We start from the raw sequence: 16,545 nt of genomic DNA on the forward strand, positions 1-16,545 counted from the left end.
TGGGAGTAAGGCCACAGGTGACGATGAATGGCCCCTCCCAGAGGAAATAAAAGAGGAGCGAAAGGGGAGTGGATCTTGCAGGAGACAATCAGTTTGCTTCATTGGTTCGTGACTCTCCGAGACTCCTTGCCAAGTTCTGCAGATATCGGCCTGGCAGCTCTCCAAGCCAGATAAGGTCTGTGACTATAAATCCTCCCTTGAAAGACTTTGCTGGACGTGAATGAGCAGAATTCACAGTAGATTAATAAAAGGGGTTTTTGTTGGGACAAGGAGTTTGCTTTATACTCTTGGGAAGCCTCGGTCAGAACAACAACTGGACTTTCTCAGGTGTTCCTTGAAGATGTTTCACTTCTCATCCAAGAAGCGTCTTCAGTTCTAAAGGAGTTTCTTGGATGAGAAGCGAAATGTCCTAAAAAAATGAAGAAAGTCCAGTTGCTTCTTGAAAAAAGCACCTCTGGGATAACCTGGGATGAGGTCTCCCTGCATAAATTAAAGGGCTAATTCAGCCGAGTTGGAGGCTTTGTAGGTTGCAAATGACGCTCTCCAAGGTCCTGAAATCTGCCTTGGCACAATGTACTGTTGGGTGAGCAACCTATCTTTTTGGGCTTATGATGAGATCAAAATTTAGTAAGACACGCAACCTTTGTTGTGACTGATCTGGCCCAATATAAAGAATGAATGGGGTAAGTAAGAATAATGCCATCCACTGACAGAGAATGAGAAGCACTAGCAAAGACGCATAGAATCATAGAGCTGGATGGGACCTTGGAGGTCTTCTAGTCCAACCCCATGCCTAAGGCAGGAGTCCTTATACCATCTCGGACAAATGGTTGTCCAATCTTTCCTTGAAAACCTCCAGCGATGGAGTACCAACAACTCTGGGATGCAAAATGTTAGTCATTAATTAGTCATTCTCACTATCAGGGGAGTGTCAAAAACAGACTTTGACCCACACCCACGTATGTATGTATGTATGTATGTATGTATGTATGTATGTATGTATGTGTGTTACAACCCCTGGTATGCCAAGGGTTCAAATCCCAGTAAGGGTATGGCTAGCTGATGAGAGCTAAATAGCTTGAAATAGATCTATACTAGTCTCCCTTTATTTATTTATCAGCACAAATACAACACGCACATATAGATAGATAGATAGATAGATAGATAGATAGATAGATAGATAGATAGACAGAGATAGATAGATAGATAGATAGATAGATAGATAGATAGATAGATAAGATATAGATATAGATATAGATATAGATGATATAGATATAGATATAGATAGATATAGATAGATAGATATAAAACTCACCGGCTGGCAAGTTCCTCTGGCAGACGCTTGGGCACCAAAGCTCTATCCAGCATAAACTCTAACACAATAAAACTTCCACTTTCCACATATTGCTGGAAAAAGAAAGTGGTTGATATTTCTTCAGAGGCATAGCCCACATCTTAGAATGTTTCCACAGCCACCCCAGCCACCCACAAATTTATCCCAAACACATGAGGTTTCAATTATGGGAATTTAAATCTAAACATCTGGAAAACAACTAGGTTAATGTCACGCCATTGCTGCAAGACACAGCAGAAGTAACCCAGTGATATGAGAGGGGGGGGGAGAGAAGAGGAGAGGGGGAGAGAGGGAGGGAGAGGGAGGGGGAGAGAGAGAGGAGATGGAGGAAAGGAGAGGAGAGGAAAGAGGGAGGAAGAGAGAGAAAAGAGAGGAGAGGAGGAGAGACAGAGGGGGAGGGGGAAAGAAGAGGAGAAAGGGAGGGAGAGGGAGGGAGGGAGAGAAAAGAGAGGAGAGGAGGAGAGACAGAGGGGGAGGGGGAAAGAAGAGGAGAAAGGGAGGGAGAGGGAGGGAGGGAGAGAAAAGAGAGGAGAGGAGGAGAGACAGAGGGGGAGGGGGAGAGAAGAGAGAGGAAAAGAGAGGAGTGGAGAAAGGGAGAGGGAGGGAGTGAGAGAAAGAAGAGGAGAAGAGGAGGAGAAACAGAGGGAGAGAGAGAGAGAAGAGAGAGGAGAGGAGAAAGGGAGGGAGAGGAAGGAGAGGAGGAGAAATGGAGGGGGAGGGAGAGAGTGAGAGAAGAGAGAGGAAAGGAGAGAAGAAGAGAAAGGTAGGGAGAGGGAGGGAGGGAGAGAAAGGCGGGGAGAGGAGGAGAGACGGAGGGAGAGAGTGAAAGAAGAGAGAGGAGAGGAGAGGAGAGAAGGAGATGGAGATAAATAGAGAGAGAGAGAATAGAGAGGAAAGAGGGAGAGAGAGGAGAGGAGAGGGAGGGAAAGAGAGAGAGAATAGAGGAGAGGAAAGAGGGAGGGAGAGGGAGGGAGGGAGAGGAGAGGAGGAGAGGGAGGGAAAGAGAGAGAGAATAGAGAGGAGAGGAGAGAGGGAGGGAGAGGGAGGGAGGGAGAGGAGAGGAGGAGAGGGAGGGAAAGAGAGAGAGAATAGAGAGGAGAGGAGAGGAGAGAGGGAGAGGGAGGGAGAGAGAGGAGAGGAGGAGAGGAGAGGGAGGGAAAGAGAGAAAGAATAGAGAGGAGAGGAGCGAGGGAGGGAGAGGGAGGGAGAGAGAGGAGAGGAGGAGAGGAGAGGGAGGGAAAGAGAGAGAGAATAGAGAGGAAAGGAGCGAGGGAGGGAGAGGGAGGAGAGGGGGAGAGAGAGGGAGGAATGCACTTTGAGGCTATTCAGAAGCACTCATTCACAGTTTTCACGTGGCTCAAGATCCAGACTTGAGAGTCCAGGTGGCATCTACAAATACTGTACATTTGACATCTTTTTTAATCAAGGGCTTTACCTGTCCTTCCAAGTTCTGGCATACAGAGAGGGCAACCTCTACCGTGATCTCGGAGATGTCTTTTTTTATAATAGTGGATGGCTGAAGAGGAAGCAAAAAAAGAGTCTTTTACTGGATATCATTTCAGAAGGCTTCCTTTGCTTGACTTCTGGGGGATGGGGGGGGGTCACCTAATTTGAAGTTGGCAAGAGGGATGAGCCTGAAACTAACATTGATGGTTCTTCTTTTCATCTAGGCCTCTTAAGGCTGCGTGGTGCTTTGAAATCTATGCTAATCTATTCTAGAAAGCTGGTTTGGCTTAGTTGTGAAGGTGCTGGCCTAGAAACCAGGAGACTGTGAGTTCTAGTTTCGCGTTAGGCATGAAGGTTGGCTGGGTGACTCTAAGCCAATCACTATAAGACTGGGAGCTGTAGTCCTGCCTTAGGCATGAAGCCTGACTGGGTGGCTTTGAGCCAAACACCAGAAGACTGGGAGTTCTAGTCCCCTTTAGGCCTGAAGCCTGACTGGGTGGCTTTGAGCCGAACACCAAAAGACTGGGAGTTCTAGTCCCGCCTTAGGCATGAAGCCTTGCTGGGTGACTCTGAGCCAATTGGGAGGCTGTGAGTTCTAGTTCTACTTTATGCATGAAGCCTGGCTGGGTGACTTTGAGCCAAACACCAGAAGACCGGGAATTCTAGTCACACCTTAGGCATGACATTTGGCTGGAGGACTGAGCCAATTGGGAGGCTGTGAGTTCTAGTCCTACTTTATGCATGAAGCCTGGCTGGGTGACTGGAGACCCCTGTTCAAGAGGACTTCGTCTCCTTGCACTTACTTTGTTGCCATTCTCACCTTCCTGAGCATTAATTCTCGTTGCTTGTCCTCTTTGAAGTTCTTCCCAATGATGCCTTTGGTGTGGGGACTGTACATCCCCATGGGCCCAATTTTACTAAGAATTGCCTGATGGCCCACATCGCGAAAAAGACTGAAGAGGCACTTGGTCTGAAACAAAAGAGGCACCAAGTGAGAGTGTGGTCACGTACAACGCCAAGAGACCCTCTCTGAGGGAAAGGAACACAAAAGATAGACGAATACTGCATTCAATTCTGGTCGCCACGATGTAAAAAAGATGTGGAGACTCTAGAAAGAGTGCAGAGAAGAGCAACAAAGATGATGAGGGGACTGGAGACTAAAACATATGAAGAACGGTTGCAGGAATTGCATTATGTCTAGTTTAATGAAAAGAAAGACCAGGGGAGACAGGATAGCAGTCTTCCAATATCTCAGGGGTTGCCACAAAGAAGAGGGAGTCAAGCTATTCTCCAAGGCACCTGAGGGTAGAACAAGAAGCAATGGGTGGAAACTAATCAAGAAGAGAAGCAACTTAGAACTGAGGAGAAATTTCCTGACAGTGAGAACAATTAATCAGTGGAACAGAATTTGCCTCCAGAAGTTGTGAATGCCCCAACACTGGAAGTCTTTAAGAAGATGTTGGATAGCCATCTGTCTGAAACGGTATAGGGTTTCCTGCCTAGGCAAGGGGTTGGACTAGAAGACCTCCAAGGTCCCTTCCAACTCTACTATTGTATAGTATAGTATTGTATTGAATAGCAATAGCACGTAGACTTATAAACTGCTTCCCAGTCCTTCACAACCCTCTCTGAGAGGTTTACGGAACCAGCATCTTGCCCCCAACAATGTGGGTCTTTGTTTACTGACCTCAGAAGGATGGAAAGTTGAGAGTCAGTCTTGAGCTGATCAGGATCGAACTCCTGACTGAGGGCAGAGTCAGCCTGCAATAGCACATTCTAACCACTGCGCCACCAGAGCTCCCAATGCAACATCCAATCAGCTACAGCAATAGCCCTTAGACTTACATACCGCTTCACGGTGCTTCACAATCCTCTCTAAGTGGCTAACAGAGTCGGCGTATTGTCCCCGGCAATCTGGGTCCTCATTTCATCCACCTCAGAAGGATGGAAGGCTGAGTAAAAACTTGAGCCGGTCAGAATGAAACTACTGAACTGTTGGCAGCCAGTAGCCGGCAGAAGTAGCCTGCAGTTCGGCATTCTAGACACTATGCCACCATGGCTCTCTGGGTGGGAAGGGGCCTTGGAGGTCCTCTGGTCCAGCTCCCTCCTCAAGCAGGAGACCCTATATCCGTGATGGCGAACCTATGGCACCTGTTGCCCTGTCAACTCCAGCGCTGGCTAGCTGACTTCGGCCTTCTTTTTCAGCCATTTTCCCCCCTCCAGAGGCTTCCTGGAAAAACAACAGGAACGGACTTCCGGTTTGCACATTGGGCCATTTTTCGTGCTCCAGAGGCTTCAGGGAAGCTTCTGGAGTGGCAGAGGAGGCTGTTTTCACCCTCCCCAGGCTCCTAGAAAGCCTCTGGAGCCTGGGGAGAGCGAAAAACAGGTCCATCGCATGCCAAAAGCGGGGGGGGAGGGGGAGGTAATGGGCATAGCATTATGGGTGTGGGCATAGCAGTATGGGCATAGCATTATGGGTAATGCCGAGAGTGCTTCATTTTAAATACAACATTTAAAAAAACAATTTGTCCTTTAGAAATGATCAAAGGCCTGGAGATTAAAACATATGAAGAACGCTGGCGGGAAATGGGTATGACCAGCCTAGAGAAAAGAAGGGGGTCATTCCATGTCAGGTGATCTGGGGTTCTCTGCTCAACCATCACGGATTTGGATGAAATTTGGTGAGAGCATGCCCACACGTCCCCAATGGACATTGGTAAAGAGCTACATTTGCCAATGCAATATTTGCGGAGATATAGTCATTTGATTGACCCCATACTGCAGCCGTCAATTCGTAAAGCATTTCCATGTCTGTTATCGAGTTGCCGTGTGAGGAAAGGGGAAGTGCACTCCACGCATACCTTCGGCTAGAGTCGGATCTCAGATTAACACAGCAGGCTTGTGAGGCGTGGCATTCTACAGCCTGACGGAGTCCCTCGTTAGATAATGTGATTTATGACACAGACTGCAGGGAGGCGGGGAACAGGGGCAAAGTTCGGCTGTAACTTACCGTGAGGTCAGATCTGACTACGCTGTTGTTCCTAATAAATGACTGGATTTCTTTTGAAACTTGGCTCGGGGCTCATGAATTAATGAGGGCCTCTTTCGCAAACCTGACAGCAGCCTTTGACAGTATGACACGGAGGTTTCAGCAACTTTGAGACGCAATATCTCCGGCAATATTTGATTGAGAAAAACAAAACTTGGCCATCTTGTTACAACTCGTTGTGCTCTATTAAAATGTTCACTGGGGACGTGTGTGCACGTTCACACCAAATTTCATTGAAAGCTGTGATGGTCAAGCAGGGCACTTTTCTGAAATCAGACCACTTGACATGGAATGACCCCAAGACTGGGAGGGACATAATAGCAGTATTCCAGTATTTGAGACACTGCCCCAAAGGAGACGGGGTCAAATTATTTTCCAAAGCACCAGAAGGCAGAACAAGAAACAAAGGATGGAAACTCATCAAGGAAAGAAGCAACCTAGAATTAAAGAGAAACTTCCTAACAGCGAGGGCAATTAACCAATGGAAAGACTTGCCTCCAGAAGTTGTGAATGCTCCAACACTGGAAGTTTTTAAGAAGAGATTGGATAACCATTTGTCTGAAGTGGTGTAGGGTCTCCCGCTTGAGCAAAGGGTTGGACTACAAGACCTTCAAGGTCCCTTCCAGCTCAATTCTGATTGACTCTTCAAATGGCTTCTTGCTCTAAGCCTCCAGGAAGCAAGATGGCAATAACCATTTATAAGAAAGCCTAAATGTTATTGTTATATTTAATGGGGTTTGTTTTTTGGATTGTTTCTAATTTGCTTTTAACTTTTGTGATATGTGTTTTTTTTTAAATATATTGTTATTATTTTTACATTTAAAACAATGCAATACCGCGGAGTCGGAGTGACCATACATTCACATTATATACAGCTAGTTTCAACCATGAACAATTAATCTACTTAATACATTGTCTATCCTTCTGTCCAATCACAACATATACATTTGTTCCAGTCTTGTCATCTTGTCTTATACCAGTCATAAAATCTGTTTCATACTTCAAAATATTCTGATTCCCCTTTATTTTTAAGTTCAAGAGTGAGCCTATCTGCTTCTGCACAGATATGTGTTCTTTAATGTTGTATTAAATGTCCTTTGGGAGAAGAGCGGCCTATAATTCCAATAAAGAAACAAACAAACAACAATAAAGCAAGAGAATCATTGGAGCTTCATCCAAATGAAACTGTTACCTTTTCATACACTTCACTGTCGTGGTAAGGAAAAACACGGAAGGCTCCCCGGATCCGCTTTACCCCCGGATACAGCAAAGGCACTAAGTTGACATAGGCCACGCCGTGAAAGGAAATGGGATCCTCCTCTGTTGCAGCAGTTGCTCCACCTCCCTAGAAAAGGACAGTGGAAAAGATCATCTTCCCTGGAGCTAGTCGCAGCAGCCCGAATGAAGTCTAGCTACTTGGCCTTAATGGAGTCTGGTCATCACTGTCGTAACCCACAACGGTCGCATCTCGGATCACTCAGGTGACTGACTTTACACTCTTTTTTTGCAGCCCTTGTGAAGCAAACGGCATGGTGGTTAAATCAGAGTTCTCCAGAAATCTTCTTTCTGGCTTTGTGGACTGGCTGGGGGCGGAGGAGCTCCGTCCGCGCGCATCCATCTGTCAACTCGCAAAGCACCCCTGGCCTGCTCTCGAGTTGCCATAGGCAAGGGGTGGGAGGGATGGGAAAACGAACGTCTCAGCTGCATCAAGGGGCTGGCATCTCAATCAAAACAGCACACGCCAATTGATGAGCTGAGGATGTCTCCACAGAAACCCACCATTTCGAATTCGAGTTGCAACTTCAAACAGTCACCAAGCTCCTGGGCCGTAAGTCAAGGACCACCCGCAGCTACAATCCCTTCTGTAGCATTTAAAAAGTCATTTTAAGCGGCACATATAAAACCATGCCTAACTTCAATCCTAGCAAACCTACTTTTACAGTAAATAGAGAGCCCAGAGTTGTGGTGAATGTACTTGCCATGAAACGAGGGATGATGAATTCCAGGGTCCCCCCTCCCTTGGGAATAAAGGCTGGCTGAGTGACTTTGGGCCAATCACCAGGAGATGGTGAGCTGTAGTGCTGTTTAGGCATCAAAAGCCAGCTGGGTGACTTTGGGTGAATCACCAGGAGACGGTGAGTTCTAGTCCTGCCTCAGCAATGGAAGCCAGTTGGGTGGTTTGGGACCAGTCCCTCCCTCTCAATCCAACCCAGCTCACAAGTTTATGGCGGTGAGAAAAAGAGAAGGGAGGAGTATTATGTTTGCTCTCTTGAGCTGATGAAATATTTTTTTTGAAAAGGAAAAAAAAATGGTGGGATTAAAATATAGCAGTAATGATGACGAGGATGAACTAGCACCTTACCTTGTCTCCTTTGCCAGCTTTGACTTTCGTGGATGTGACCAATGGCACTCTGGTAATTTCCACCGGCCAACAACGACAGTCGGCAATCCGCTTGCGGAAGCTGTCAAATGGGAAGGGACCAAGAGCAAACCGGTTACAACCGTTTGGTAACCCGATGCTCAACAGGGAAGTGTGGACATTTGAACCAACGCCGCACGGACAGCAAAGGAAGGCGGGAACGCGCAGTGTGGAGAGAAATGGTCAGCACTGATATGCTTCCGATTGCGTGTTCAACGTAAGATGGATAAGATTAAGATAAGGGGATGATTAAGGTGAGATGAATGAAATAAAGGCAAGGATAAAGGATGGATAAAGGATAAAGAATAAAGGATAAAGATAAGGATAAAGGATGAGGGATGAAGGATAAAGGATTAGGAAAAAGTTGCTTGACGGACAAGCAAGCAGTAAATGTGCAAAATGCATGACAAATACCAGTACAAGCAAGGCTGCTTATTAATATTTATGCAGAGCTGTAGCTCAAGGAGCTCATTAATAAACATATAGAAAATCAAGACCAGCCTCAGTTAGAGAACTTGGAGAAGGCTAACCAACAGCAGCAATAGCACTTAGACTTATATACCACTTCACAGCGCTTTTACATCCCTCTCTAAGCAGTTTACAGAGTCAGCTTCTTGCCCCCAACAATCTGGGTCCTCATTTTACCCACCTCGGAAGGACGGAAGGCTGAGTCAACCTGGAGCCCGGTGAGATTCAAACTGCCAAATTGCAGGCAGCCGGCAGTCAGCAGGAGGAGCCTGCAGTACTGCAACCCGACCACTGTGTCAACCAGGGGTAGGAATTGAGGGTAAAATCTCTTACAGTCTGTGCTCTTAATTGCTTGACTCCCATAAATCATCCCATTAAGTTATGAATTGCTGGCGAACGACATGAGTTTTCTCACCATAGCACAGCTATAGGATCCAGGTAGCAACGTCTTTCAAAGTCCCATATGATCCGTTTCTTAATAGTTTCACCCTGAATCCTGCTTTCCCGATCCTTCAAAAAAGAGAGAGAGAGAGAGAGAAAGAGAGAGAGAGGGAGGGAGAGAGAGAGAGAGAAAGAGAGAGAGAAAGAGACGGTTAGGTGTAATGGGTAAGGCACAAGGCTATAAACAGAGAGACCAGGGTTTCCAGTCGTGGCTTAGGGACAAAGCTGGGTGGGTGGCAATCCTCCCCCCCTCCTCCCGCTGGCAGTCTTGGGAAGAAAAGGGCTGCTTCTGAATATTTTGCCTTGAAAACCCCAGGGACCTGGCTAGATAGCTTTCAGGAGTCAGTACAGACTTGAAAGCAAGGAGGAGGAGGGAGGGAAAGGGGAAGAGAGGAGGAAGGGGAGGAAAGGACCCATTCTGTTCAGGTCTAGAATTCAAGTAAATAGCCTGGAACCAGTATTTGTTGATGGAGTAGGGCAGCGATGGCGAACCTTTTTTGGCTCGCGTGCCAAAAGCGAGGGGAGCGCCGGGGGGTTGTGCGCGGGCGTGCCACACCCATAATGCAATGCATGACCCGCAGCACGCATGCGGGCATGACCAGGGCTCCCCCACATTTTTTGCATCCTTTTTTCACCCTCCCCTGGCTCCAGAGGCTTTACAGGAGCCTGAGGAGGGCGAAAACAGCCTCCCCCCGCCCCAGGGGCTCTCCGGAGGCTTCGGGAGCTTCCCTGAAGCCTCCGGAGGGCAAAAAAACGGCCCTACAGGCAAACTGGAAGTTCGGGAACAGACTTCTGGTTTGCTCGTAGGGTCAGTTTTAGCCCTCCGGAGCCTTCAGGGACCTTCAGGAGGCTTCCCTGAAGGCTCCGGAGGATGAAAAATGGTCCTACAGACAAACCGGAAGTCCGTTCCCAAACTTCCGGTTTGCCCGTAGGGCTGGGTTTTTGCACTCGGGGGTGGGGGAGGCTGTTTTCACCCTCCTCATGCGCCTCTGGTGCCTGGGGAGAGTGAAAAATTGGCTCAAAAAAAGGCTAAAGTCAGCCGGCCAGCGAGCGCATATGCGCTGGCCAGCTGACAGGGCAATGCCTCACGTGCCCTGACAAATGGTTCCACGTGCCACCTGTGAAGAGAGCTAGGAATTGTAGGTTCCCCATCCCAGGACTGGGGGGGGGGGGAATTAACACAGAGAGAAAAAGTAAAAAGAAGAACAACTAATAGCAGGGACAATCTTTCTTCTGAAGGAGGAATAACGTGCCAAAGGTGAAGAGAGCTAGGAATTGTAGTTCACCAATATCTGGAGGACCACAATTCTTGTTCTAAGGAATTTGCTTCTCCAGCTCTGCCATAACTCACCTCTGGAGTATTCAGTTCTCCATCTTCCTCCTCAAAGGCTCCACCAACAATGAAAGCCTCTGGGATGTTTTGTCCTCCAGGAGCTAAAATGTTGGCAGCTGGCCACTTCTTGGGACGAGGCAGAGGTTCTTTCTCACCGCCAGGTTTCAGGGTCCCATTCTTGAACAGGAAGGGACATTCTTTCTGGAAAAGTCCCAGGAAACATTTCTTAAAGTCACAGAATTAAGAAGTCATTGATACACTGACCAGGTTTAGCAGTTGCATTCTCACAACCCATTCATCCATGGTGTCAAATGTTTGCTTTGCTTGGCCCTTGCATGGACCAATCCATTTGGTTAGTAATTATACAGAGTGATGGAAGCTCAGAAAGTGGCTTAATTTATAATCAGGTTAAATGTCTTCTGTGAACTCAGCCATTATAGGGCACATGAATGAAAAATAAATTGGACACAATCACATCTTGGAAAACATCCACTAAAATAGTTACCAAAGGGGGACTAACTAAACCAACATATGTATCGGCGCTTTAATTCGCAAGGAGCTTTAATTCTTATGGATGTGAGGTAAGTTTCTGTTTTTTTTCCTGTTTTTACAAAAAATATATATATGGAGAAACTGCTTACATGTATTGTAAGTTTAGTACCACAAGCAAATTCATTGTGGTTCTTCCTTGTTCTTCATGAACACAGATTCTGAGTTCACACATGACAGAATAAGCCACAGTGTGCTGCTTCATGCTTTGGGCATCACTAAATGACCAGGATTTGCAAAGTATAATATCTGAGTTCACATCTTAAACTGGTAAATCTTTTTTAAATGTATGAATCCAATTGTTGACTTGTAATTTATTTATTTCTTTGGTTTAACTCAACAAAGGTTGCTCTCTAAATTAGGATAAACCCATTTGGCATGGAGGCCACAGAATTATTTCTTCAGAGAAAGGTCCTGTTTCCTAACCAAGCTCACCTCTTCCATACATGCATGAAACCTGGATCTGGAGAATCTCAGTTAATTAACTCTGTCAAGGTAGCTTCATTTATAAACTCAGATGAGTCCCAGAAGAGAGACTACGGAAAGACCAAGTTAGTAACACAATGCATGATTGACCGAGATGTGCTAATGGAATTATGATTTGATTGCTTATTTGTACCCTATGACTATCATTAAGGGTTGTACAGTGTGATTCTTGATGAATGTATCTTTTCTTTTATGTACTCTGAGAGCATATGCACCAATGACAAATTCCTTGTGTGTCTAATCACTCTTAGCCAATATAGAATTCTATTCTGTTCTGTTCTATTCTATTCTGTTCTTTCCCATTCTAATTCCTATCCGTTCCTATCCTATCCTATTCTTTTCCATTCTAAATTCAATTCAATTCTACTCCATTCCATTTCTATTCTATTCTATTCTTTCCCATTCTAATTCCTATCCTATTCTTTTCCATTCTAAATTCAATTCAATTCTACTCCATTCCATTTCTATTCTATTCTATTCTTTCCCATTCTAATTCCTATCCGTTTCTATCCTTTCCTATTCTTTCCCATTCTAAATTCAATTCTATTCCATTCCATTTCATTTCTATTCTATTCTTTCCCATTCTAATTCCTATCCTTTCCTTTCCTCTCCTCTCCTATTCTTTCCCATTCTAAATTCTATTCTGTTCTATTCTATTTATTCCATTCCATTCTATTCCATTCTATTCTATTCTATTCCATTCCATTTTTTCCCATTCTATATTCATTTCATTTCATTTCATTTCTATCCTATCCTATCCTATCCTATCCTATTCCATTCCATTCCATTTCTATTCTATTACTTAATGAATACCCAACTCAAAAAGCCAAATTTACAGAACAGCAGGCAAAGCCTTGCTTCAAGATGGAGAAATGAGATCTCAAAGCAGAACTTTGGAGCAACGAGATTCAACTTTTGACATCTCTCAGTGGCTCGAGGTGGTTCCATTCCATTGGGACCTGTAGCACATCCTACATTTTGGACGTGCTTATAATGAAAAGCAGACCGAAAGGCAAAAAAGAAAACAAACCGAGACTTGGAGAAAAAAAGGACGTGGGATTTCATCAACTCACCTCACCAACTGCTGGCACCTGAAAGCCAATCATGTAATTATATTGAGGACCGGTGAGGGTAAATGCCTCAGGGACGGAATAGAGAGCTTCTACAGTCACTCTCAGCAGATTGCCTTCGGACAGCTGATTTTGAGTCAGTAAGCTCTCCTGGACAGATACTAAGACATCGATGGAAGCCTGCAAAATCAAAGCAAACTTAGGATAGATGTGGCAAATATTTGTTGTTGTTGATGATTACAACAACACACCCACCCAGCAACCAGGCAGAGAACTCATTGCTGAAATTTTTGAAACCCACCCCTGCAAGTATGTGTCTGTACTCTTCGTTGTTTTTGTTGTTGTTTTCATAAATACCTTGGTTTCTGGTCGGAGGGTCTCCAGAGGAGAACCAGGCAGCGGATGCAGGGGAAGTGTTACACTGAAGGTACACAATCCTACAGAGAAAAGAGGGAGGGTGTCAGGTCTGCCATCTTCGGGATATCTTGCCTTGCTGGCATCCTGCCATAAAACACAGGGGAGGTGGGAGGAAGATGGCTGGAAGCAGGGAAGGAAGGAAGTGGGAGGAGGGATGACAGGGTGACAGGAACCAGTGGCATCAATCCGGAATGAACCAGTTGATCAAGGATGGAGCATGAGAACAGAATGTGAAACTCCACCAAAGAGGCTTTGCCAAGCCTCAAAGCAGTTTCCAAAACATTGAGGGCGAATACCTTTGGACACTGATGGACCGGTGAAGAGGGGACGACCAGAGAGATGGGAAAATTGTGATCTTTGCACAGGGATATTCAGATCCAGCTTTGCTTATGCTGTTACCGCTTGACTTTAATAGCAATAGCACTTACTTATATACCGCTTTACAGTGCTTTTGCAGCCCTCTCTAAGCGGTTTACAGAGTCTGCCTCTTGCTCCCCAACAATCTGGGTCCCCATTTTACCGACCTCGGAAGGATGGAAGGCTGAGTCAACCTTGAGCCTGGGGAGATTCGATCTGCCAAATTGCAGGCAGCCGGCAGTTAGCAGAAGTAGCCTGCAGTATTGTACTCTAACCACTGCGCCACCGCGGCTCATAAATGAATTGTTCACTTCAAAGAATGGAGTCGAGGGTCTTTCTTTCCTAGATGTCCAAGTCGAGACAAAGCCTGACATTGGCATCGGGGCAATCTGAGGTCATTGACAAAGAAAACTTTTTAAACACTGGTGAAATATTGTTATTAAAGAGGTGAGTGAGTGTGAGAGAATATGCATCAATACAGCAAGGACATGAAGGCTGAAGATCTACACACAGTTACTTGGAAGAGGTCCATTTTTGCACAGTATGGGTTTCTTTTGTGCAAGAACCAAATGTCATGCCCCCGGAGTCTGAATTGGAGGGGGAAGACAAAGAGCTGAGTGAGTGGGAGAGTGGCTCCGTTGGCTGTGGAGGAAACTGGGGAAGGGCAAAGTCAGGCTGGGCAGAGCAGGGGAGAGGTAACAAGGGAGAGGGGGTTCAGGTGAAGACCAAGGCCCGCCCACTCCTCATCCTAGGGGGCGCAGAGAAGAACGGAGAAGAGAGCAACGGAGGTTGTGTGGCTTACAAGGGTAGAAAGGGCCCCAATTCCCTTCACAAGGCACACCTGGGGATGGAGTTTAAAGGAGAGGCAAATGGGAGGGGCGGTTGTCAGGAACAAACGCCGAATTCATCTGGTGTTAACTGCTTTATCTGAGTTCCTGGCTGCATCCTCCCAACTGGTTTGATTTACTGCCGTGCTACTTCACTTCTGGAACTCCTTATCTTGCTTGTCCTGCCAAATTAAATACCTTATCTTGCCTTGTTGAATTTCTAGTTGGATGTTTTCTGCTTACAACATTTGGACTGGAGTATTTTCAGCCAAAGGCTGTTACAGGTTTGTGGAAGAACTTTTCTCCAGGCCGGAGAGACGCTGGGGGCACAGTTGGTGTAAATAAAGGGACTTATATGGATTCTCTGGCTGTGTTGCCTTTGTGCCTCATCACACTAAAAGTGCTGGCCTATTGACAGACTGATCCTGGCTTGTCAGAGCCAAAGAAGCAAGAACGACACACAAAAATATTTCTAAGTAGCTTCTTTGTTGCTGTTCGCCTACAGACAGAATCTTGCCGGACTAAAGCAATTATCTGCATAACTATAAATACACTCTTTGAACTGCTAGGGAGGGTCCTTCCTTGCCCTCTTCCTGCCTATCGGACAATCCATCCTCCGCCACCTCTTTGCTCTCTCCAACCACAGACTACAGTCCACCAGAGATTTATTCTTTCACCCACCTTGCAGGAGAGGGAGAAGGCCCGCCACGGCCTGTCCGAGAGATACCACCTTTTCATCTTTTTGCTTCTTTTCCTTTGGCAGGACTTCAATTATGGTGACTGGGAAAAGCAAGCATAAAATATATCTATCATCACATTACAGTCTGGTTGCTTTTCAGAAGGAGTGATAACCTCTTCACTACTGACTCACTCCTGTCATTCGATCATGGCGGTCGGCCACAATGTCTTTAAACCAGCCTTTGCTGAATAAGCTATCCTTGGCTTCCCCACTGATTCTTTTTCAGAAGAAAGGTTGCAAAGGGGGATCAGGTGACCCCAGGACACTGCAACCGTCATAAATATGAGTCAGTTCCCCAGCGGCTGAATTTTGATCGTGTGTCCATGAGGGAGCTACAACAGTCATACATGTGAAAAATGGTCACAAGTCACTTTTTTCAGTGCCGCTGTAACTTCGAACGGTCACTAAACAGACCGTTGTAAGTCAAGGGCCATACTTGCAGCTGTATTATTTCCCAGTGGTTAAAGCTAAAAAAAGCAGAGGTATTTTTACTCACATATTACAGGTTTTTGGGCAATATCATCCAAGCTGTGTAAGCCTTCAGGGTGGCTGTCAAAAGAGGTGGTGAAATTATACTTCACGCTTCCTTCGGCAGAGGCATCCACTTTGGGGGAGTCTCCAAGGAGGAAGCCATTGTACTCAACGCGCACAAATGTCACCGGACTGTCTCCCTTCAGGCCTTTCTAGAGAACGGAGACCACAACACTGAGGACGGGACAAAGGGTAGCCTCACTTCCCAGTGCAAAACTGATTTCTCCTCTCTCTCACTCTCCTTCCCCCCCTCGACCTATTTCTCTCCCTCCTTCTCTCTCCCTCCCTCCCCCTCTCTTTCTCTCTCTCCCTCTCTCCCTTTCTCTCCCCCTTTTTCTCCCTCCCTCCCTTTTTCTTTCTCTCTTTGTCTTCCTCCCCCTCTTTCTCTCCTTCCCTCCCTTTTTTTCTTTCTCCCTCTCTCCCTCTCTCTTTTTCTCTCCCTCCTTTCCTGCCTCTTTTTTTCTCTCCCTTTCTCTCTCTTTCTCTCCCTCCCCCCTCTTTCTCTCCTTCCCTCCCTTTTTCTTTTTCTCTCTCTCTTTCTCTTTCTCTCTGCCTCTTTCTCTTTCTCTCTCTTTTTACTTTTGTTGACCTTGGATGGTATAACCAGCTTGAGGAAAATCTCAGAGCTATTAAAAAAAATCTGTAAAATGCTTTTAATAATAATAATAATAATAATAATAATAATAATAATAATAATAATAATAATAACGAAATACCAGGACTTAAAAATCGAAATGCAACTATTATGGCACAAACCAGCAGTGGTAATTCCAGTGGTAATCGGCATACTGGGTGCTATTCCAAAAGCACTGGAATTACATTTAAAACAGTTAAAAATTGACAAAATCACCATCAGTCAAATGCAAAAGGCCGCACTGCTTGGATCCACACACATATTACGAAAATACGTTACGACGTCCTAGGCCCCTGGGTGGGGCCCGACTAGTAATTAATGCCAAATCCGGCGAAACAACTGGCTGCTGTGATACAATTCTGTTGGTGCAATAATAATAATGTGAAAGCTGCTTTCAAGCAATTCAATTTTCTTCTTCTTAGTAT

The 16,545-nt window shown here is 45.8% G+C and overlaps 1 protein-coding gene across 3 annotated transcripts in view; it reads right to left on the reverse strand.

Moving 5' to 3' along the window:
* The window catches only part of CFAP70 (cilia and flagella associated protein 70), a 48,365-nt gene that overhangs the window by 29,748 nt on the left and 2,072 nt on the right, over positions 1–16,545 (reverse strand). For all 3 annotated transcript variants that reach the window (XM_081966081.1, XM_081966079.1, XM_081966080.1), the window contains exons 3-13: positions 15,452–15,638; positions 14,898–14,996; positions 12,973–13,052; positions 12,619–12,795; positions 10,529–10,711; positions 9,152–9,246; positions 8,212–8,311; positions 7,042–7,194; positions 3,621–3,770; positions 2,790–2,870; positions 1,316–1,407 (exon numbers count right to left, since the gene is read on the reverse strand). In XM_081966081.1, coding sequence (XP_081822207.1) covers positions 1,316–1,407; positions 2,790–2,870; positions 3,621–3,770; positions 7,042–7,194; positions 8,212–8,311; positions 9,152–9,246; positions 10,529–10,711; positions 12,619–12,795; positions 12,973–13,052; positions 14,898–14,996; positions 15,452–15,638 — 1,397 coding nt within the window. The remainder of the gene's footprint in view (positions 1–1,315; positions 1,408–2,789; positions 2,871–3,620; positions 3,771–7,041; positions 7,195–8,211; positions 8,312–9,151; positions 9,247–10,528; positions 10,712–12,618; positions 12,796–12,972; positions 13,053–14,897; positions 14,997–15,451; positions 15,639–16,545) is intronic.

This window comes from Natrix helvetica (genome assembly GCF_964273705.1).
Source record: "Natrix helvetica genome assembly, chromosome: 13".
In the NCBI taxonomy this organism is placed as follows: Eukaryota; Metazoa; Chordata; class Lepidosauria; order Squamata; family Natricidae; genus Natrix; species Natrix helvetica.